At 33.7% G+C, this 24,152-nt stretch overlaps 1 protein-coding gene across 1 annotated transcript in view; it reads right to left on the bottom strand.

Annotated features, from left to right (window-relative positions):
• Positions 1-24,152, bottom strand: part of LOC106103453 (forkhead box protein O) — a 69,950-nt gene extending 45,798 nt beyond the window's left edge. Inside the window, exons 1-2 of the mRNA XM_013283233.1 lie at positions 23,143-24,152; positions 19,800-20,011 (exon numbers count right to left, since the gene is read on the bottom strand). Of these exons, the coding sequence (XP_013138687.1) occupies positions 19,800-20,011; positions 23,143-23,374 (444 nt within the window). The 5' untranslated portion in view covers positions 23,375-24,152. The remainder of the gene's footprint in view (positions 1-19,799; positions 20,012-23,142) is intronic.

The raw sequence follows: 24,152 nt of genomic DNA on the forward strand, positions 1-24,152 counted from the left end.
GGCAATTTACATTCTTTACTCTTCCAGGTGCAAACTACGATCAACGAATCCGCATTATTACACAACTATTAATCATTAAAACGTCTAACAGTCTATAGTTAAGGACGTTTATTTCCTATCCCTTTTGATGAAATGTATAGTTTTCTATAAAATTCTATGCGCTTCGGTCTAACTCAGGAACTTCAATGTAGTTCTTCGTGTAATAAATGTACATAAAACTATAGATGTTATTTAAAATTAGATTTACGACCATCATTTTTTGCAAACCAAAAAGTAAAAAATCCTTAACCTTATTAATAGTTTCATAATAATGACTTTTCAGGAGTAATTATTATAAAACTACTAATTCTATTACTAAGACAAAGTATAAAAAGTAATGTCACATCAAATACAAAGTTACTCTGAACTTATAATCAGTATAAAAAATATAATTATTGACAGATGTAAATAGTTCTGTGGCATCAAAACCAAGACAGGTGCAATGATGGACAATTATAGGTATCAGACAGTCTTTATTACTAAATGATGTCTAGGAGTTCAAGAACCTTTTGTCACCAGGTATATCTTGTTGCTATTTTACATTGAAAAATCATGTCGGTTAATTTTTTAATCACTAAAATACTAGTATTTTTTATTATTATTTCTAACTATTAATCTTATATTAAAATCAACTTGCCCTTATCCCCACGTAGAGTATGCACAGTATATGCTACTTTCATACATATCTATCAGCCGTCATATCTGAATCCACTCCCTTCGAAAGCATATCCTCATTCACTTTGTCAAAATTCATCCATACTTTCTGCGGTATTTTACAAAGGTAGAGGACCTTTGTAGCTGTCCACATCCAATCTTAACATTTTCTGGTTTATGTCCCCATCGTCTCGTCGCATAACATGTCCATACCACACTAACCTTTCGCTTATCAACTTCTCCACCACTGGTGCTATATACAAACTTACTCTAATATACACATTCTTCATTTTATCCATTCTTGTCACACCACACATCCATCTTAACATACGTATATTAGCTACATGCGTATGTTATCTATTAACCAAATTTTCTTATTCATTTAGAAGCGTTTGCTTGTAGAAGTGTGCTTGAAAGGACCAAAAGTTTTGACAAAACAGCCGGAAAACGTGGAAATACATCCACCTGTTTATTCGTGGTCAGTTTAGATTGCACGGGGGGCCATTCTCGTAACAGCATTAGACCAACTTCAACTTACTAAAAGTTCTTCTGCCTTTGTAATTCTTATGCCTTTTCTGCAAGGTGGTCTCTTCTAGCTAATGTTACAGAACTATTAGCTTGAATAAAAATCATTCCTAGAATCAATAGATTCGTTCTACGCAGTAAGTTATAGAGTAATATAGTAAATTTGTACATCAGGTAAAGATCGTAAATTTAGTACAAATACACTTGATTTTAAGCCTTAGGCTAAACCGTTAGAGTATATTTTTTATCTCGTAATGTTTATATGGCTGCGTCATGGGTGCGTTATCACTCAATTACTATGAAGACGGATGTTAGGTTATTGATAGGTGGTCAACCTGTTTCATATCGTCTGTTTGTTATGACTACATCGTTCGAATGCCACCGTTTTAACCAAAGTTCCAATACCAAAATACTGTAAAATATAATAAAAATTATGGAATGGAACGGATAGTTTTCACAAAGAACCGACCTGTCATTCAGTGTCATTTGTTTTAACTCTAAACACAGCTGATTTTTTTTAGTATTCAGGTTTTTTAATGTATTATTAATTATTCTAGAGCCAAAGCAAATATTGTCGCATTTTGTCCATTACTAATAACGTCCGAGCGTCATTTGGTGTCCGCTTATTGACAAGGTGACCTATGATTTTATCTACGATCGGTGAGTCACGCGACTTGCCTGCATTAGTTGCTCTACACATTCCTAAGCTAAGCTAAATATTTACATCAGGAACATTAATTTGCCACGAATCGGTATTAACTAACATATTGCCAGGGATCAAGAAATATCCAAAATGACAAATCATTTGTAGTAATTCCTACTATTCCTGATTTCTTTAACATTATATGTACTCACTGTAAAGGCAAAATTAATAACCCTCAGAAACCACGGGTCTCTTGTGTTAATTGCTCTGATTTAAGCAAAGGCAATTAAATTGGTGTCATTACTTATGGTATTAATATATTTAATGTTTGGTTTAGTTGTAGAAGGAAAACAGTGACATCGCATACCGACCTCAGTGTATTATGTCGGTACTTACTTATATGTATAATTTGTTATATTATGCTAATTTGGTAGCAAGTCGAAAGGCTGCCGGCCTTGGCAGGCGCCACTTGTGCCCCGTCGACTATATCGCATTAATTGTCATCAATACCAACGTATCTCGATTAATTTCAATTGTGATTAAACGATTCGATTCTTTAATTGATTTCTATTTTTACATTTAATTAACGTGATTTTTTTATCTAAACATTTTGCTGATTACCTTCTAATGTTTATAAGATGTACGTACGATATGGAAAATTTTATTATTGGGACTATAAATAGGAATAATCCAATAATACAACACGACTATACGAATTGTTGGACATTTTTAAGAAGCTTCATTCAATATAAGGTTACTCGCCATAACTCAAGCAGAATAGTCCTAAGGGTTGTTCTACAATGGGCCGAAAATACCCATTGGAAATTATTGAGTTTTACTATCTCAATATTGAAGGACATTTATAATAGTTGATAATTATATTATTACAGAATAAAATTGACTTTTTGATACATTAACAGTATATAATGTGATGTTTTATTTACAAAATTATATACATATTTTTTACATAATTATATACTTTAATACATACAACGAAATTTCACATTGTCTAAGTACTATACTTGATTATCAATTTCATATCTACAAGAGATTATACCACCTGCGTAGTATCTCCTTACTGAAGCAAGAATGTGGACACACCTTAATACGTCTCGTACAAGACGGTTACGACGAGCAGCTGTCGTTTTTAAAAACCTGAGTACATTTTGTAAGGAATCGATGTTAAATTTGTGCATTCCTTGTATTGCATTTCATCCTTAGTAATGCGGGAAAGGGAACGCTTTAGTTTCGATAAACGTTTTTAAAAGAGCAGTACTCAAGTTCGAATTAGACGGCTAACTTCAAAGGAAAATAAACAGCAAAAAAAAATAACATTGTAAAACTACTAATATGACTTGAAGACATCGACGTCAAACGCGTAATGAATAAGCTATAGAAAATATCAAAGCCAAAGAAAATGTAAGAAACTACAATAATTTCTCCCCGTTTTTCATCAAAGTTGATGTTAATAAATGCAAAATACTACGAAATCACTGTATTCTTTACAATTGTCGATAAGTAGCTGTGCTATACTTTGTGTACTACGTATAAACAAATGTTGAATGTGTGTACGATGGAAGCAATTTTAGTGAGTGCCGCATCTAATCTCGGTTCAACGAACGATAAGATCGATGTTCGATTCGCAAAGTATCACCCATACGAATATTTACAATGTCACTTGTCTAACCGTACTATGAAAACTGCAAAGTTTTATGTTGTAATGCCAACGGTTTCTTCTTTTTGGAGTATGTTGCTGTCCATGTTATAATATTACCTTCCCGGCCTTATATATTACATACAACATATCTAAATTACGTCTTGTGCTTATTTTTAAATCAATATCCATGCATGTAGCGCGGTCTTTCCTTTCTTTTAAAGCCATCTACATTGGGTCTTTTATTTTTGACCGACTTCCCAAAAGAAGGAGGTACTCAATTCGTCTGTATGATTTTTTTATTTTTTTTTTATTTTTACGTGTGTTATGGCATAACTCCGCCGCTATTGGACCAATTTTGATAATTCTTTATTTTTTGACTGATTTGTCACTGTTTGCCTGGAAGAGGTTAGCTTCACCGGACTTGAGGTGGCCGAGCGCTGAACATTCAATCTCATTCATTGATTACTATATTAATAAATAGAAGAATGATACTTTATAATAAAAATCTTGTAACAATAGAAAATCAATGAAATTGCTAGGTGTGACTTTAATTAATTGTAACAAACGTGTAAGATTGCACAATCGTTTATCATGCACGTAATTTCCGTGGCGGATTGTTATTATTCTTGTGCAGTACGATGCAAACACGGGTCTAATGTATTGCACATTCTAAGACGCAATAGAACGGGATTGGACGATGTTAGGGCGCGGCGGCATACGTATGGTGACGCGTTGTGACGCCGAACAATGTTTGTAAACATACCTAGACGTAAACAAACACCTTGTTTTCCAAGGCGGTCTAACTGCGGACTACCAAACCATTAAGACGTATGTATGTACACCGCAAAGTAACATACAATGATACGATGCAGCCAAACGATTGACTTATTCAATATTTTATTAAAATAGTGTTTTGTTAAGCATTATTTCTACGAGCTTCGGATTGACATGTTTCAATTAAAGTTAGTAAAGTTAACATAAGCTTTGAAAGTTTGATTTTAGTTATAATTCCCTTTATAAAACTATATATTAATTTACAATATGTCACTGAGGATTTCTCCTTTGATAAAATTCCATAATAACAATGTGAGTTAGCAAAAACTGTGATAGTAATAGGTTTCAATTCTATTTGACAGCGGAATTACACCCGGTACATTTATAACTATGCTTTGCTGTTAGACACCTTTTTGATAAAAGGTATGTAGATCCGGCTATGTCCGATGAATACTCGATTAACATACAATTAAATCGTTACAAAACAAAAAAATCCATAACCGCTATGTTGGCAGTTGAAAGGAGATATAGAATTGATCGTAAACCACAAATATAACAGTTTTTTTACCTTTTAATAATAAATCAATGTATCAATTATATATTGAGCGCCTCTGGGAATCGCCAAGCGATCTATTTCAGGCACCGCCACATATTAGAATGTCAACAAGTCGTTAAAAATCTACTACAGCATCCAATTGTTACGAGATAAACATCTGAAAATATTATTTTCAAAGGAACCATACAATTTCTGAGACGTATTATTTTTTTTTCGAGGTGACATCATTAGTATGGAATTTATTTAGATAAAAGTTACGGCTCATTGATTGTATTATGAGTATAGAGTCCCTTAGCGCAGACATTTCATACTGAGTAATCATTTAATTTAGTGTAATAATAATTTTACAAAAAAGCTTTAATTTTTATAGCAGTTATGCAACAAAATGAGATGTTTTGTTTCTACAAAAAAATAATCTATGTTGTTGTACAGAATTATCGTTTTTTGTATTAACGAGTTATCCTACGAATAGACCAGGCCAGTCGGGGAATCACCGTGACGTCACAAACAACGCGTAGAAATTCTAATATTTTTCTGATGATGCTCGTTTAAACCCAGTTTACTTCTGTTCTACAGATGCATGAAGACAGCACAAAGGAAGGAGGATGTAAATTTTAGTGACACTCCACTTCAAACTCGGCAGTATGATACACTATGTAGGTTTTTTGTACGTAGGTTTTTTTCTACATAAAAATTCACTGCAAAAAAACATTGTCCCTCTACAGTCGAGTAAAAATAGAAGAATATTTAATGATTGCGAATCATTCGAAGTTCACGAGTACAGACGTACATATGCTACGTACATGTACGTATCGTCTACCTCTACTAATAACTGGCGCCAATAAATTTTGCGACGCAATTTTCTTCGCTATACATAGGTCTTCTACAAAGATATGTACCTATGTTTATGTATAAAATATACATATTCAATATTGTCAGATAATTACTTGATAACTGCCGTTTGCGTTGTATGTTAAACGCAATTAATTTAAGTATATATTAAGTTTGCACTAGTTGATTTAGCTAATCTCTACTCGATCATAAGCCTTTAAAACTCTTGGTTATAAAATACGTTATGTTAGTGGTAGTTAGTAATTATCATTCCATGAGCACTAAATGATTTGAGACATACCGATTGTTTAATATGAACTGGACCTTACCTGTAACAATTTAAACAAATGTATCAAAAAACTTGACAAAAGTGAATTATAAGTCTAACACTATAACGCAACAATCAAAACATCCTATATTTTCCTAATTATATTATCAAGATATCTAGACTTATTCGTTCTTGACTATTACTCGTATAAAAGAACGAGGTACAGTTGTGAAAACTTATTGTTAAAACACTATAAACGTTTCCAGCGACCTTAGACCATCGATATAAATTAGACATTTTACTTATAATGTGCTCTTTAACTCTGTACCGCAAGCCGTGTAATTAACATAATCACTGCTTCGCGCCCGGTTATGCTAATGATCTGATCAAATCGCAGTGTACACTCCTCAACAAAAGTGCCACGATATTAATTGATGTTTCAATATGGCGCACTATCTGATTTTTAACGTAAGAATACATCTTAGTCTTATACAAGCTGAAATACTTAAAGGTAAATGATAACTATCACATACATTAACGTATACGTAGTCATCTGTAAAAAACAGAAACTACGAATATAAATGAATCTACATTGTATTCAAAGTGATAGAGTATTTATGCAACAGTAATCATGGACATGACATCTACATACGCGAAGGGAAGATTTTGTACCCCTTTTTAATAATATCGAGGGAATGAATGGAAAAGATTTGAAACAGTTAAAGTATCGAAATAAGTCGAATATCCACTAATCGGCGACTATCAGTTTTAATAAATACATCTAATACAATATTAGTAATAAGCTAAGCAATCTATTCTTTACTCACAATTGTTTTATCCATACCCTTTATCTCTAATAGAAGTTTGACGATCCAATCAAAATTAAAATAAATAAACCGCTATCAAACTGTAACATAAACAATGAATTAACTAATCACTTGTTCAGTATTGATAAACAAAGTGACGTCGTAAACCTGATACAATATTTGATGTTATGTACATCCCTGTCTTACAATGTTGGCTGTTCGATAGTTATTTCTACTAAGTTTGTTGATAATTCAATACGATATGACACCGGCTGTAACCGGCTTTGCTTTAGATAAGTTGTTGCAGTTTTCGTATCACAATCACGTGACCGATTTTTAGAATTACTTTATCTTACTTCTTACTAATAATGCGAAAGTTTAAATTGATGGATGTTTGTTAGAGTTTGTAGTCGGCTGATCTCGATGTAATTTGACATAGATGTAGGTATAGTCTGGAAGAACGCATAGGCTACTCACTTTTGTTTTTTTTTTTCGATACGGGCTACAGCTAGTTTACTATAATTTCTTATTAAAATGTACTGGAAAATAATGGGTTTTTCCTATTCAGGCAGATATTCGACTAACTACATGTTTACATTCAGAAGCCACGTGATATAATTATATTTTACTCATAACATCTCTGGCTTACAAAATGAGAATACTGTTGTATTTTAAATTATGTGTGCGTTTTCGAACTGAATGTCTTTACATAAAAGTAAGAATAAAAAATAAAGACATATGAGTAAACAGAGAATTTTGTATCTTCAGACATAAAAACCCACGTTTATTGATAAATTAATTTTTAAGTTAAAAGTAAATTAATTTGAGAGATTTATGTGACCGTCAGTACACGTGGAACGTAAAGGTCGCCATGTGGGCAGATAGTGCACCGCGCTCGGAAATCGGCGATCTTCATATTCGTTATTCCAAGATTAACGTAATTATCAAAGAATCCGTCTAATTAAGGTCGTGGCTCTACATATAACGCGATACGAGCAAAATCTCACATTTGCATAGGAATTACTTTTTTAAAATATTTTATTACTAAAGTTACATTCAAACTGAGAAATTGATTTATTTTATACAACTGATTTAAATAACTTGTTAACAAAAATGCCGAGAATTAAAGGCATCTACCTAAATCCAAGACAAATCTTATGTATTTTAATACAAAAAGGCTAGAAAATTAAAGGCCCTTGAGTACAAAGTGAACAGCCTTGACGTATGATATAGAGGAGGCGTCTGTGGTTCTTTTAAAAAACCAAAACCGGTTCCACTAGATGCGATGGCTTGAAATGGAATTTTTCGCTCGGCCGGCTAACATCGGTGGCTGGTAATTATTGCACGTACGGAAATGCATCGTAACTACATACTATAGTATAGGTATGTTTCGATACAAGGACAGCTATGCAGCTGTTCAAAATTATAAGACAGTCACAAAGCACAATAATTTGTAGTTCATGTATTTTTAGTGGTGAAACTGGTGAAAGTCGGACAAAAACATGAATGTAATTTTAAATTTTAATCATTTTAAAGTGATAACTCCGTTACCTTAAACACTTTTATATTAATTGAATTTGTTCTCGAAGCATCAGATAATTGCATAAATTAATATCAAATTATCAGTTGCCTATTATCATTGGTTTCAGTAATTGTTTATTATGTTATAAATATACCATCGAAGGAAGAAACATAAACGCTTTTAAAAGTATTATGAGGCAAGCTAATATTATAAGTAGCAGAAAAGGAAACCGTATAACAGGATGACAATAAAAACAAAAGTTTATTACATCTTAAAAGTTTCCGTCATTTGGTTTATACAGACTTCTGATTGTGTTACTAAGCGACCGATAGATCGAATCCGGAACGCAAGCTGCGAATAGCAAAGCAAAAAACGTAGCGACGGCGCCTAAGTAACAACTATTTTACGAGCCGTGAAAATGGCTCGAGATGAACGCGAATAATCTAAACTGGTAATACGCAACACTCATATTTCCGATACGCGATTCGGTATTCGCCTCAACCGCGACTCATTCGACTAAATCCAATAGATTTTTTATTCATGAAACGATTGACGTTTGTATGTTAATTCTCTGTAGGTCCCCGGCTCGTCGGATGAAATATTGAATTATTACCGAAACTCGGGATACGTAGAAGAGGTCTGCTCAATATTAATCCGCCCCCGCGCTCCGCTGGATTTCAAATAAATCCGCTCTGTGACAAACAAGACGTATAAATCAATCAGGGCAAGGTGGCGTTGCCTTGCAGCCTCTATTGCATCGACCCCTCAAATGTTGTCAGCATATATCAAAAGTCGAACAAATTTATATTGGCAAAATTGACAATGTTAAAAAAAGTAAACTTGTTACGAGTTTCAGGTGGGACGGTGGTTTATTTACGACTTGTTTGATTTATGTTATTTCTTATACTATCCGCTTACCTTTTTTTCTATTTATTAACAGTTTGAGAAATAAAAGGTGTTAAAAACATTCTACGCGTAATCACAGCATTTTAAAACTAGCTCGAAGAGTTGTAAAACCTCATGAATTTAAAAGCAATTTAAAAATGACTTCGAGATAGACGCTTCTCAATTCTATTGCGAAATCTTTTTGCCATAAACTGCGGTAATGGACTTAAATGTTGAGATATTTCGGAGACGTTTTCTTGGCTTCTTGCCGTGTAAAGGAAATAGCGGCGAAGACAAGTCGACTCTCAATAAAAAATAATATTTATACAAATTAGTTGTTTTAAGTCACATAAAATTATTTACAAACTTTTTACTCTGCTTATAAAGTCATCACCAAAGGTAAAGATGACTTTAGGTATGAATTCTTATATAAGGATTTCTTATATACTTTAAATATATACATCAAAACTATTGTCCTTAATATCCTACAGCCATTATATTATATTCTTAATTCCAGATTTCATATATTATGGAAAAAGATCCTTGAATTTTAATTACTCATTTCAAACATGTAACTTTAAAAGCAGTAGAATTTATTATTTAACTGATATTGTAGACATACATAGAACCACTGAATGTTAACAACACAGGCGTCGGGTTATCACGCGATACCGCGGGACGGTCGCTAAAAACATCGTCCAAGTCGAGCGATTAGGCTCATTTGATATCCGATCGACTCTTGTTCGCGGATAATGTCGCGGCATAGCGCTATCCGAAGCTACACGCACTTACAGTTGCGGGTTACGATAAACAAATACCAAAAACATCATACAGATTAACCGTACATTTCCACTGTCGTTACACATTTGTCTTTTCACATTGACAAAAGGGAGACTACGACATTGTAACATTACATTGTAACACGTGTTACATTATTACTCTGAAACGAAGTTTAGGCTGAGCGCCTGTTCTGGACAATCTTAAGCACGGTAAAGTTGTAAATGCCTCTTCAAGGTAAACTGAGATAACTGATTTAAAAAAAAGTCTCATTACACTAAATTCTACAGGAAGAACAGTGTTCTGATACTTTACTATATCTGATTAAAACATAATTTATTGTCAACTTTAGCAGTATCATATTTAAAAATCGCTTGTTCCATAGGAAATATAAATGCAAATTTTTAGGGTTAAATCAATTTTTTTATTAGCTATAGAAGCAAATACACAAACTAATTTATATATGTAAACCTAAGTACTTCGTGTAAAGCAACGCGATAACATCTTAAATTAAAAATCAACAAAATAAAAAAAAACCGTTATCAATACACCAAGGTCAGAACCAGCACGGTCACACCTCCTATCGTTATCATTACTTCGAGATTCGCTCAAGCACGCTATACATTGCTTTCCATGCTCCTTATCAGCATTGAGTTGATTTGTAAATAGTTATATTTACGAAGCAATAGAGATAAAACAATACGAAAATGACTTTTAGTGGACGCTGTTCTGACTGATATATAAAATTTTTTTTATTTTAATTAACTACATCGAATACAACTCCTAGTGTACAGTAATATAAACATACGGTTAATATAACTTGAGAAATCGTATTACAATTTATTCATATTATATACGAGTACATATCAAGAAATTGGCTACAAGATTATTACAGTTTTAAGACACATGTATACGGTCTTACGAAAATCCACTTTATTTAAAATTTTTGTCCGTCTGTTTGCAAAGATTGTTTGTTCCTGGTAATCTCTGTAATACCAGTTTTGAATATATTGGCTTCCAGTTGTACACGACTGATCCCAACATCCTGTATACAAAAGAATTTTAGGTTACACAATTCGATCGTTTTGAAGTTCCTGTTATCGATGATTATCACTTTTTTTAGCATGTTTTAAATAGCACAATCGTAATTCGATATTACATAAGCCAATGAACTTCAACAAGTTGTAACATCGAACGACGTTTCTTATAGATACGGCTTTATCGGAGAGCTCAAAAGAAAGTAATGGGCTTAGTAAAGATATTTTATCATGTTCGGATTAAAACTTTTGACTACTCAATCAAATATTATGTCAATGTTTTGCATAAATATACATAATTCTGAATATCTTTTTAAATTTTTATCCAGTTTGTGACCGATATTTCATATGCACATTAAGTAAAATCTTTACATTTTTCAATCACGAGGTTTCAAATTATTCACGAAAAGTAAAACGTTGCTATTTGAAGATAATTAAAACGATATTATTGCAAAGGCATTTTCCGCAATATCACTCGAACAAGGCGGAATTGTGTCAATGTTTCTGTTATCAACTCGATACCCCCAACAAAATATTAATATGTTCGAGTAAATGATAAAATTAGGGCCCTGACCCCAAAGACCACGCAAGGATCAGGGATTTATAATAAGTTAGTAGTAACTGAATCGTTGTTAACACTTGTACTACTATTGCCATCCATTACTTTTCAATGCCAATAGTTAATTTATTAAAATAATCAATGGCGAACCCGATACAATCACGAACTTTACCAAATCTTTAATGAGCCAAATGTCGTCAAGGCCATCAAAATTGGTCGGCTACGTTGGGCAGGACATGTAGCGAGGATGAGTGACTGCAGAGTGCCCAAGCGCCTGTTAGAGAGTCAACCAGAGGGACGTAGATCACGCGGGAGAGAACTAAGATAAGGGATAACTAGGGTGAGGGAGGGAGAACTAAGATGTAACAAACATCCATCAATCCAAACGTGGACATTAATTCTAACGATATGTAATGTACTTATATAACAAAAACTAAATTTGCGGATTCAATTATTTTAACAGTTACTAGTTTTAAAAAAGTTAAAAAATAAAAATTAAAGTTCAATGTTTTGCATCCAGCTGCATCGACATTTAAAATAACATACTTTTAATTAAAACGATAAGCACATTACTAAAGGTGTGCAATCACAAATTGTCGATGTTAAAACCTGTATCATATTTCTAACGATTCTCTACGTATCTACAATTACGCACGATCTGCATAAATGCGTAACAAAGTGCAACGAATGTACTATCGAACAATTCGATACAAAATATTGTCATTTAAAAACAATTAATTGGAATAAAATATAGGCTTCAATGGCTTAATTTATTTGAAAGCGCCGATTAAGATATTTTAAAATTACATAATAACACAAAAAATTGTAGCTTGCATAGTGATGCAATCGAATTCTAACCTATAGGATTTCAATTTTTTTAGCATAATTCCATTTGTCTGTTTTAGTTATACTAGCTCCCTGTTCGAGATTTCTACGGCGGTCTTTTTTGCCATAAGTATGGACGACAATAGAATTCGTGTGTGGCGTCCCTATCTGCCAGGCGACATAGGAGGTCGCCCTAACGCGTACAACACCAACGCAAGTATTGAATAAAAAGTCTTAATATTGTAATCCCTGCCATTCTTTTTGGCAAAAAAGAGTTTTTTACGTAACATACTAGTAGAAAGTGTGGTATAAAAATTATTAAGTAAAAGATTAGGCTTGATGAAGTAAGTACAAGAAAATGATAACAATAAAATCAATGTTTGGAGATTCAATGCAAACATTCTAGGAAGTGTTATAAATGTGATCAAGTTTGTAGCACTTATTTCGTTGAATAAGGAGCAACAGTTTTACACTTTAGATTATCATGTAAAACATTGTTATAAACGGTGGCAGTAAAATGTAGCCAGTTAAAGAAATTTATTTCATCGAAGTTGACTCGTCGTATCGACTTTGGACTCACGACGTTTGCAAGGTTGCATTATCAATGGCATGTTTTAGTTATCCAACATTCATAAAGTGTACAAAAGTTAGGTAAAATTCATTGAAGTATTTGCAATAAGTTTAATATGTGCATTTATATATTTATATACTTGCCAGAGTGACGAGCGGCTTGTAAAATTATTTCCGAAGCCAGATCATATACAAGGTAGCTATACTCAATTGTAGGCGTACTTATATCGGAGATAATGAAATAACAATCGCGTAACATTAGAAAACACCATTCTTAGTTGACCACCATCTTAAATGAAAACTGCACAGCGCGATCTAATCAAATGCAAATTCGGATTCCAAAAATTTACAGAGATTAACAAAATGATTTTATATTAACAAAACGCATCATTTCACCATTTAATGACAACTGTCATCAGTCATTCGATCATCGCCTTGACAGATGACAATCATGCCCGATGCACATTCAGCCAGTACTCAAAATTATTAATGGCCAGTAACTTTAATCGGTCAAAAAGTATCAATCATTTCGCCCCGTTACACTTTATACGTAAACATCACCCGAACAGTTCAACTATTTGATCCAAAGCCAATTAGAATAATAACTTTATGCAACCTTGTGCTAATAATCTACAATTGACACCGATAAAACATAGTCTCTAAATTAAACTATTAGCAAATAAGTTATATCTGAATTCTTAATTTTTATTATTGATAGATATCATAGGTTAAAGATAAACGGTGACTTACTTCAGAAACAAGCGTAAAAGGTGTCTTATATCGAGAATTGACAAAAAATTCAAAACTGCGAAGTGAAATGAACAGATAACTAAATAGTCGACAGATAATGCAGATAAGATATGAAACAGATAATTCCAGAGAATTTCCCCATAGTAAGAAGGCTGTAGTGTTGTATGAATGGGAGTCAATACTATGTTATCAGAGGGAAAATATGCCTCTAAGTAAATACAATGTCGTTATCGCAGCAAGATGGCGACAGTGTAAATCAATGTAACCTCAATTACTTATTAAGAAAGGTCTCGGTTGGAAATTTCCAGTTATTATAAAACGAGGTGGAAAACTATTTTACCGTTTGAAAACGAAATTGTGCTTTGATTGCGGTGTAATGGGGTAATTTGCGGTAATCATTGACGTTTTCTTTGTCCTACGTTTTATCGATTAGATTAAACTTATATTACGCTTAAGCGTGGTTTAATCCATGCTTAATTGAAACGTACAATTTTCCACAACTCCATTGAAATCTCCGATTTTAAATTCACTCTAAATAAAATGTTAAATAGTATTCAATTGTGTATTCAAGTCGAGGTTATTCTGGACTCCTCTGTTACTTTAATAGCATAAAGTTATTAAAGACAATCGTTACTGTATATTAATAAAATGCATGTTTGTATGATACAATAATTCAATAATGCACGCTCACACATCGACAGCCTCTCCTGTTTGCTGTGTCAAAGATTAATGGATCAAGTGCAGTGCGTATCACACATTGCTTGTCCCACTTTAATATCGTGCGGTAAAGATAACGGTCGATTTTTCACATTTACTTCCTTACCCATTATTTAGGAACATAAATCTACATTTACTGTGTAATTCTATTGTATTATATTAGTTCTTTTGGTATTGGAAGAGAAAAAGGTATACTAATATGTTTGTAAACAAGTTTTTTGATAGTGGAAACAGAATGATTTCTTCAAGATAAACACCTCATCTGTAAGGTATGAACAAAATAACAGCAGTTTATATTCTGTGTTGTTAGTGTTATTAATTAGCGTAGGTTGAATGTTCCTCGACGTAAAGCCGATTATTCCGTTTTTTTATAAAAGTGTTGAACATACAAAACGTAAAATTTAGATGGTTTTTTATTCCATCAATTCTTCCCCCGATTTCTTTTTAATGTAAATCCATATACTGAAGAGATTAGTATACCTCTCATAATAACCTCAAATTAAAATCAATTACGATACGGTAGATCTCAACTTATCGAATTTCATTTCTCTTTAATGATGGCATTTCAACTTACAAACTTTTCAGATTCTGAAGCTATGATTATTGAATTTCAAATAAAAAGTTAAATGCAATCTAAAGAGTGAAAAAGGAACTTAATCCTTAAGCCTTTCGTTGTTGTAAGGATTCGCGTTAAGATTTCGAGGAGGCGTTTATAACGGTGTTTAATAACGGTAGAGTTCATTTGCTATTCAGTCGGACAAACCGCGACATCAATACGAAGAATACGAATTTTTTTTTGCACAAGCGACCAACACTATTTCCATATCCGGCCAGTAATAATAGATGTGTCTTTAGTGTTTACACCATTTAATAAGGTTTTAATAACTTTTAGATTTAGGTATATTCTTATTACTAATAGATGATATATTGCATGTATGTTTTCATTTAAGCATTTACGAGCTGTTGCCCGCGACTTTGTCCGCGTGGTATTCGAAAACATACAAACTATATAAATTACAAAAAGCTACGTATCCCTCGGGAACCCGACATTTCTCGGGGATGAAGCTTATCCCATGTGTACTCCAGACTTTGTTTTATATCTGTGCCAAATTTCAATAAGATATGTTGAACCGTTGCAGAATGATCGAGTAAACATTAAAAAACTAAAATAATGAATCCCACGGGAACTGTAACTATTCCCGGGGTAAAAATAGCCTATGTGTTCTTCCAGACTATGCTCTGAACCTGTGCCAAATTTCATGGAGATCCGTTCTGCCGTTTAGGCTACAAACGCTAACAAACATCCATCCATCCATCCATCCATACATCTATCCATTCATCCATCTAAACTTTCGCATTTATAATATTAATAAGTAAGAAGTAAGATTATTATTTGTTAACAAAATGTAACAATCTTAATCGAATAAGTCTAAATTTCAGATTGATTCTTTTAAAATCCTAAGGCGACGAAATTAAAACTGCCAGGACTTTATAGGAGTTCAATTTTTTTTTAAATGAACTAGTTTTATCCCAAAAAAAAACCTGATCAAGTCTGAAATGTTTCGGTGCGCAAGACTTTCTAAAATCTCGTCATTCTGTGGAAAATTCCAATTGTATTATAAGAATAACTATAAAAATTTACAATGCAAAGTATTTGTTCGTTAAATGATAATTTTAATATTCGTCTATACTAGTATTATAAAGAGGAAAGGTTTACATTTTTGTACTTTTGTTTATATGATAACTCAAAAACTATTAGGCTGATTTCAAAAAATCTTGCACCGTTATAAAGCTACAATATCACTACTTAACATGGTTTATATTTTGAACTTCATATTTATAACGAGCGGACAAAGACGGGAGCAGTAGTTAGTCTAGAACAAAATGAATACTATTAAACATAAGTGTCCCAAATCGGATGTTATAAAAATGAAAACTGGGAAATGGTCATATGTTCTTCCAAAACATCACATAGTATACGCAGTAATAACCAGGAAGATATAAAAAATACAGTTCAATCGCTGAAATTAGACAGCACATGTCAGTTTACAATTTATTTAAGTAATAATTAGGTAACCAGCTATCTCATTCTTTTTTCAACTTGACCGTGCGTGTGAGAGTATGACGGACATGTTAATTGACCATGCTTAGTTCGCCGTGAAAAATGAACCAAGCGAATAACGACCATATGCTCATATGTTTAAATACTAAATACACTAAGAAGGTATACCGCGACGCCGCGATGAATATTGTATGCGTAAATATTCCATCAATGACACAAAGTTGTCCGACGTCACCGAAGAATAAAGATATCTTAAAATATTGTTTACTATCTGTTCCATTGAAGTTACCTGTGGTGGCTTAAATGCTAATTAAACGGATAAAATAACGCCATATGGTACTGATGTAACATAAAACTGATGGACCTTGAAAACCACATGTATGTGTGCATCCGCTTTTACGCATGTCGTACACTAAGGCATTTTGACTGCCTGTATATTGTAAGGAGTTTATTAAAAAGAATAAGCTATATATATGCATTTTCGTAAACTTACAGAAAATTATAACATGAACATAGAGGTGGTCAATAACGTCCTTAGTCATCCGCAACTCCAGAGGAACTACAGATGCGTTCCCGATCTTTGAGTTGTACATCTTTCTTTACTACATTTTACTGGTTTCGATGCATCCTCGCTGCATCAGTAACTCGACTTATGTATTAGATTTTAGATAAATTAAGTAGATTATTGCGTAAAACATACTGTGACAAAAATGTCCATCAATTTTCTAGAATATGGTTAACCTATTCGTGATGTTTTTATTATCGTTAATATCGCTCGCGCCGCCTCGCAGTGAGATAACGTGGCACTGCGCAATACCGAAATTACTAAGCTTCTCGCATAGAAAGATTCTAATGCGTTGTTTTCAAAGAATTGTAGTATTTGATTCTTGGTTTGCCTACTACGTTATATGTCGCCCATTAATTATTACAAAATTTGCGTATCTAGTTTTTTAGACTTTATCGTTGTTCTGTTTTATTTAAATTTGAATATACTGCGCGTTATTGGATATCTAAAAGCAAAAATACTGTCACAATGATAAGAAACTCGATTAAGCATAATTCTCGGTAGGTTTGAATAAACAATAAATTATCAAAAAAATACATACCTATTACGTAGTTACATCATCTTATTTTTGCTGTAAAAAAACCTTCTCATATTATTGCTATCGTTGCGGCAAATTTGGCACAACTAACCCCGGAACAGCTGATGGAATTCAGTTAGTTACAATCCGAGGAAGTCAAGGCAACTGACATTCTTATGTTGTCAACGCACACCATTAAATACAACGAAAATAAATATTGACAAACTGTTGAATGAAGTCAATACGTGGTCATTGTTTTTTAAATAAAAATAAAATCACAACAGTTTGTACATCTTTTGATAGATTGTACAAATAATAGGGATGAAATGCGCGGACAAAAGGTAATATAGGCTCAATGAAAACATCACTAAAGAGTCAATGGTAAGCAGAATATTGATACAAATTGATTTAATTGCATTAATATTCGTTATTAAAATGTTAGTCTATTATATACCAAAAACATTCAAAGATAAGAGAACCTAATTATTTTTGCACGAATTCCACAAAAAAACACTTAATATTGCCGAACTACACAAAATGAGGTCCAAACAGTGCAAACCAATATACGATGGCCTATGATCGACATCCTGCGACTTTCCTTAACCACGAGGAAATCAACACCATTACGTCACATCTGTGCGTCCTAACGCATCAATCGCGTAGTTGCAGCGAAAAATATATCATGGAAACATGCGCAAGCGAAAAAGTACATACGACATTGGAATATGAGTATACTGCTAACGATGCGTTGTCATCCTTTTATTTACGCAATTTGCTTAATCATGTAATAATAATTTACATGTATGATGTTAACGAGGACGTTGACCGGATGGTAATTCTACCAACTAACTAAAGATTGTTTGATAACTGATTTATAAGCCGGGAATAAAAAGTATTGCATCAGTTTAGAAGTAACAGTTTACATTAATTACTTCAATATAGGTGAAGAATGGCAAAATATAATTGAACATCTCTTTTGTTAATTCTTTTATTGGAGATCTAACAATGTGTACAGACCCACTATATACAGAAGAACCTCGATAACTCAAACCTCGGTAACTTAAAAACCTCTATATCTTCAAAAAATAATATGTTCCCTTCCTATACATAGACCCTTGATAACTTAAAATATTTTGTGTTTCCCTTGGACTTTAACTTATCGAGCTTCTACTGTAATAAACTAAGTAACCAGAACGTTTCGTAAAGATTCGTAGTATTTCAATTAATTAAAATTTAAAAGTATTTCAATACATTAAAGGTGAATTAAGAATCGTTAGTTTTGTTTATACGACTAAATCTATGAAATACCACGTTACGTAGCGAGATGCCACTATTCCTACGATAAATGGAACGCGGCCAAATGATTCATCAATAACATTAGTTTTTATGACACTAAATATGATATCTGATTGACAAGTTAAAATGCATTACAAAACTTTAATCCTGTCCATAGTTATTTACTTATTCTTACATGCTTCATAAACAACAAAACAACATCTTTTGAAGTTTCGGAACTATCATTTAATATAACGGAATAATATCCAACGTTGATAGAATAAAATGCATCGCAAATATTTGTCTTTGCAAAGATATCGGCCATAATAAGCGCAGTTGGCAGAAACCTATCAATAAATCACAGTCAATCGTAATCGTTTCCAAATCATGATAACGGCTAATTATAAAGTAAATAAACGGTAAATTGTGACTGCAATGTGTAATGAATACTGGCGTGTTATTAACAGTATGTGCTATGTCTTAAAATATGTTTAAAGTACAAGTGAGTCTTGGTCAGCGATGATATAATGATTATAAAATTCTGAATAGTGCTATTTAAATTCTTGTTTAAAGTGCGTACAGTAACAGATTGGTAATAGCCGGCGTTCGTGTTTCCGATCTATTATGACGTGGGTTACCTTGTGGGTAGAAATGGCTAATTCTAGACTAGTGCGTACTTTTAATCATGTGGCTATTACAATACTGAATGTAGTCTAGTATTTCATTGGTACTCTATTAAAACGAAATGAGGCAAATTCAAAATTAAATTAGTCGACAAATTTTTACAAAAGCCAATAACAATTACAACAGGAAAAAAAATTAACATATTTATTAAATAGAAAATGTACATTTTCAACCTCATCAGATGAACTCAACGACGCGAGGTTCATGTACGGAATAAAATATTTACATACAGAATATTCTTACATGCACAATCTTTAAGTAAACATCATTAAAAAAATAAGAAAGAATTTTTTTCACTCACCTTCCATCCGGCTGATGAGTTACTATCTCCTTTATCTTTGAAGTATGGCACATTCTGCACCATCCACTCGTAGATCTGCGACAAGGTAAGTCTGTTGTCTTGTGCGGAGGTGATAGCTTGCGTGATTAGATCGGCATATGAAAGATTGCCCCAGGCGTTGCGTCTGGACGAATTCTTCTTACCCACCGACGGTGTAGGCAATGGAGGAGCACCTGGTGAGCAAATAATTCGATATACTCATCTAATTACCTATTTACATAAGTAATTAAGCGCCAATAGCCTAATGGTTAGGGTAACGGATTTCCAATCACATGGTCGAGGATTCGAATCCCGCCTTTCAACTATTGTCGTACATCATATCCTAGCACAAGCCTAGAGCTTAGCTGTCTTGGTAAAAGAATTATTAATAAATATACATATATTTTCAAGCTATTAAACTTAGGGGGTAAATAAATTGGATAAAAACCCTAATGTGGGAAAGGGACCATAAGCTACCAGCTGCCAACATCAAGGAAGTAAGATTGCCATGGTTTGTCATCATGTCATATCATTTTGTCATTTGCAATTAATAATTTGACAAATGTAAACAAAAAAAAAATTTTCATAAATTCAAGCGGATAAAGCCACACGGGAACAGCTAGTTTCTATAGTAAAATGTTAAAGTATCAAAACTTTAGCTATATGTTATGCAATAAAATATATCAAATTGAGATGTAAATATTCGTAATTCGTATTAAACTACAGAATAACGTGATACATCTGATTTTATTAGCATTTGCCCTTGAGAGTGAAGATTATGGAAATAATATTCGAATCTCGTCAATTTTTTTATCTTTTTCTGCAAAACAACTGGAACCGAGACTGCAACGAGAAACATGTGCATGCAATTACCATAATAATATCAAGGATCTTTCAAGATATCCTATTTGCGTTACTTAAATACAAAGGGAGTTATATACATCTATACTAATATATAGGGTACGATTTGTATATTGAAATAACTCGAAAATTACTGGACCGATTTTAAAAATTCTTTCACCAATAAATAGCTACTTTATCACTGAGTAAAATAGGCTACAGTTATTACAATTTTCATTCCTATATACCTGGTTATTAGTCATCGACTTCTCTCTCGTCTTATTTGTCTTTTGCCGTATAAAAATATCATTTTTTATTCACGATTATGAAAAATACAAACTTCAATATTATTATAATCAGAGTATGGCCGTTCACTGTAACCGCAATCTTAGTGGAATATATAGCCACGTCTGCCTTGTAGGAAAATTATTACAAATTTATTATTAGTTTTGTTACATGCGTAGTAACGGACAACTATAATATCGGAAGACATATCCAGAAACATGACGTTGTTTAAATCACTGTAATTTTAATGTATTTTTTTTTCTTATTGATGTCTACGTTAATATATAAGGGTCTATCAAAGATCTTTAATTATGTTTATTATCTGTTAGCTGTATACAGATATATGAAGTGTTAAAATACAAAGTCATGGGACTAAAATTTACAATTTTCTTAGGGATATAATAAACGGAATGCATTCACAATTGAACCGGTCACACAAGACATGAAGTATTGCAGAAGATAAGCTGAAAAACAACGGGTTTTGATACGGGTTTAACCAATAGACGTTACTTCATGGGGAATGCTTGAGTGTGTCATCAAGAAGGTAAACACGGTGGTTTATATTCTAGAATGTCTAACAATACGTAGCAGGATTTATTAGGATATCCCTGTTTTTTTTTTTTGCTTTTCAACATAACTATCAAATGTACAACTTTCTCTAAACTATCGCACAACTGTTATATGATTATCGATTGTCAATTGTTTCGCAACCAATTCAACTGTTAAGTTGCACAAGTAAAAAATTAAAAAGTGTACACCTCCATATAAGCTCATAGGAATCAAAGCGAAACTAAACAGTTGTGCGATAGTTTAGTTTCAGGTGTGTACATGTACTAATTGTATTTTGTCTGTTTTCCGAGGTATAATTTTGAAATACAGTAGAAGCTCGATAAGTTAAAGACCAAGGGAAACACAAAATATTTTAAGTTATCAAGTCTATGTTATAGAGGTTTTGGGCTCAAGTTATAGAGGTTTTTAAGTTACCGAGGTTTGAGTTATCAAGGTTCTACCGTATCAGGATGGCGCGGGAAGTAGCGCGGGGGACGTATGTAGAAAGTTTCCGATCAGTACTTGATATTGCTCGCAATGCCCGTTAACGAGTGCTGATTAACCAGTTTACTTTTTCTTAAATGTATATCACTCGCATAGTATACTGCACTAGTGAAAGTACCCAGCTTTGGGTGCTTTTTACCTTCGATACTTAAAAAACAAGATCTTGAAACTGTACTACATCCTTATTTGAGGACTGTAATTAAGATTCATATTAAAAGACAATTGAAAATGTGTTTACTTCTGTATAATAAACAATTAGATATTTTGATAATTTAAATAAAAATATTTAAAACAATCACTTTTTTCATATTTATTACAAATAGTTTATAACGAACTTTTATTTTTTATAGAAAACGGGGGCATACAGCAACGTCAAAATTAAGACTTTTGTCAAATTAATTGTAATCACGATATTGATAAAAACTTTTTAAATAACACCCTCCTTATAGATGTTGCAAGAGTAAGTTAACGAAAATTAAAACTTTGAAGTTTTTCCATATATTAAAGGATCTTTTGAATTAATGGTATCCAAGTAGATGTGTTCAAAAATACTTCAATTTCATAGTTATAACAAGCCTGCCTTGTTTGTTTATGCGAATGCATAAGATATGGATAGTTCGCTCATGTATTTTAATTTACCTACATAAGTAATACGTATGCATGCTGCTTATTTGGTATTCTACCGGTATTACATTATTTTATATCATTCTGAATACAATGAATAGGAAAAATAAAATGAATAAGTTGGTATTTTTCTAAGAAATACAAATTTCGTTTTTTTTTTCGACACATGAGATTGACGTATGACCCGGAATACTTTAAAAGTAAAGAATGTTTCTATATTGTTTTCATATTTATGCAAAAATCAAATTGATATTCATCGATAAGTTATGGTTTTGAGTTGCGCTTAGTTTTAATAGTGTTTGTTTTTTTACGAACATGCTGTATGCAGTAACGTCACGTTATCACAAAAAGTAAACAATCCATAGTGACCTCTGTTGTTTATTTGTGATCATAATAAGTATAGCGCTGTTTTTGTTTGAACGAATTCAATGATTCGATCTGACTACGTGGGCGACCTAAATAGGTCGACGTATCGCAAAGATATGACCCTGTTATCAATAAGGTGACAAAATTTATTATTTACCGGTCAAGTTCTGATTGGAGTTTTTCTTGGAACTGGAATCTTCAGCTGGGTCTACGTAGTTTTCAGGCCGGGGCAGCGGCCACGTGTTGGAACGAGCACGCGTCTGCGGCTCGAAGCCAACCTCTGCGAGCTCACCCAGAGGCTCCAAGTCCCCCATCGTACCCTCGATTTCCGATAGCCCGGTCTGCGAGGACCATGGACTCTGGTAACCACCGCAGCCTGGCAACGACATGTCCTTACGGTTTTATCACTAAGCAGTGGAAAAGTTTATCAGGGGAGTGTCGAGAGCGCGCTCACCGGCGCCTTTGGACACCACTCGTTACCATCACAACGCTCCCACAGCCGTCGCACTTCTTTCTATTTCCAGAACGTCGTCGCAGTCGAGCGGCGGTCCGGAGGTTATCTAACTTCTCCTTATCGGCTGTGTTATACGAAGCCAATAACATGTGTCGTCTCACTAACGTTCGTAAACAGAGACGTGCACGAAGCGTATCTATCTCCCGTCGGGCCGTTCCCGAGAGGCGATTTTCGCTAAATATAAGCGCGGAACGAGGCGGGGGCGGGGCGCGCACCACGTGAGCGTTTACGCGCCGATTTTCCAATTCATCACTGGCGGGCTAGAGGCGCGATAACCTTGTAACGTGGCTCGCGATACGGCGTATCGCCGGCCTACGATGGTCACCGTCGCTCGTAGTTCCGGAGATCACTGCGTATATTCCAGTTCGATCGCACTTACTTTTCGGCATCGACACCGGTTATCACTAAGTTCTTAGATTTTCGAGGAGTAAAAATTATTAATAAGAATGGTTATCGAAGAACAAGAGCGCTGGCGAGAACGCGGCGCGATCCACGCGGTCGTCGTAGTTCGGAACTGCGTAATAAGTAAAGTGCGCGTGGCGCGGCGCGTCGTCTTCGAGCGCGGACAGTCGCACGTACACTGAACCGCGGCTCGCGGGCTTGGCGGGCGGCGGGCGTGCGAATTCCGCGGTGCGGGCAGAGCTGCGGGCGGA

The sequence above is a fragment of the Papilio polytes genome, unplaced genomic scaffold, assembly GCF_000836215.1.
Source record: "Papilio polytes unplaced genomic scaffold, Ppol_1.0 DF823731.1, whole genome shotgun sequence".
Taxonomy (NCBI): domain Eukaryota; kingdom Metazoa; phylum Arthropoda; class Insecta; order Lepidoptera; family Papilionidae; genus Papilio; species Papilio polytes.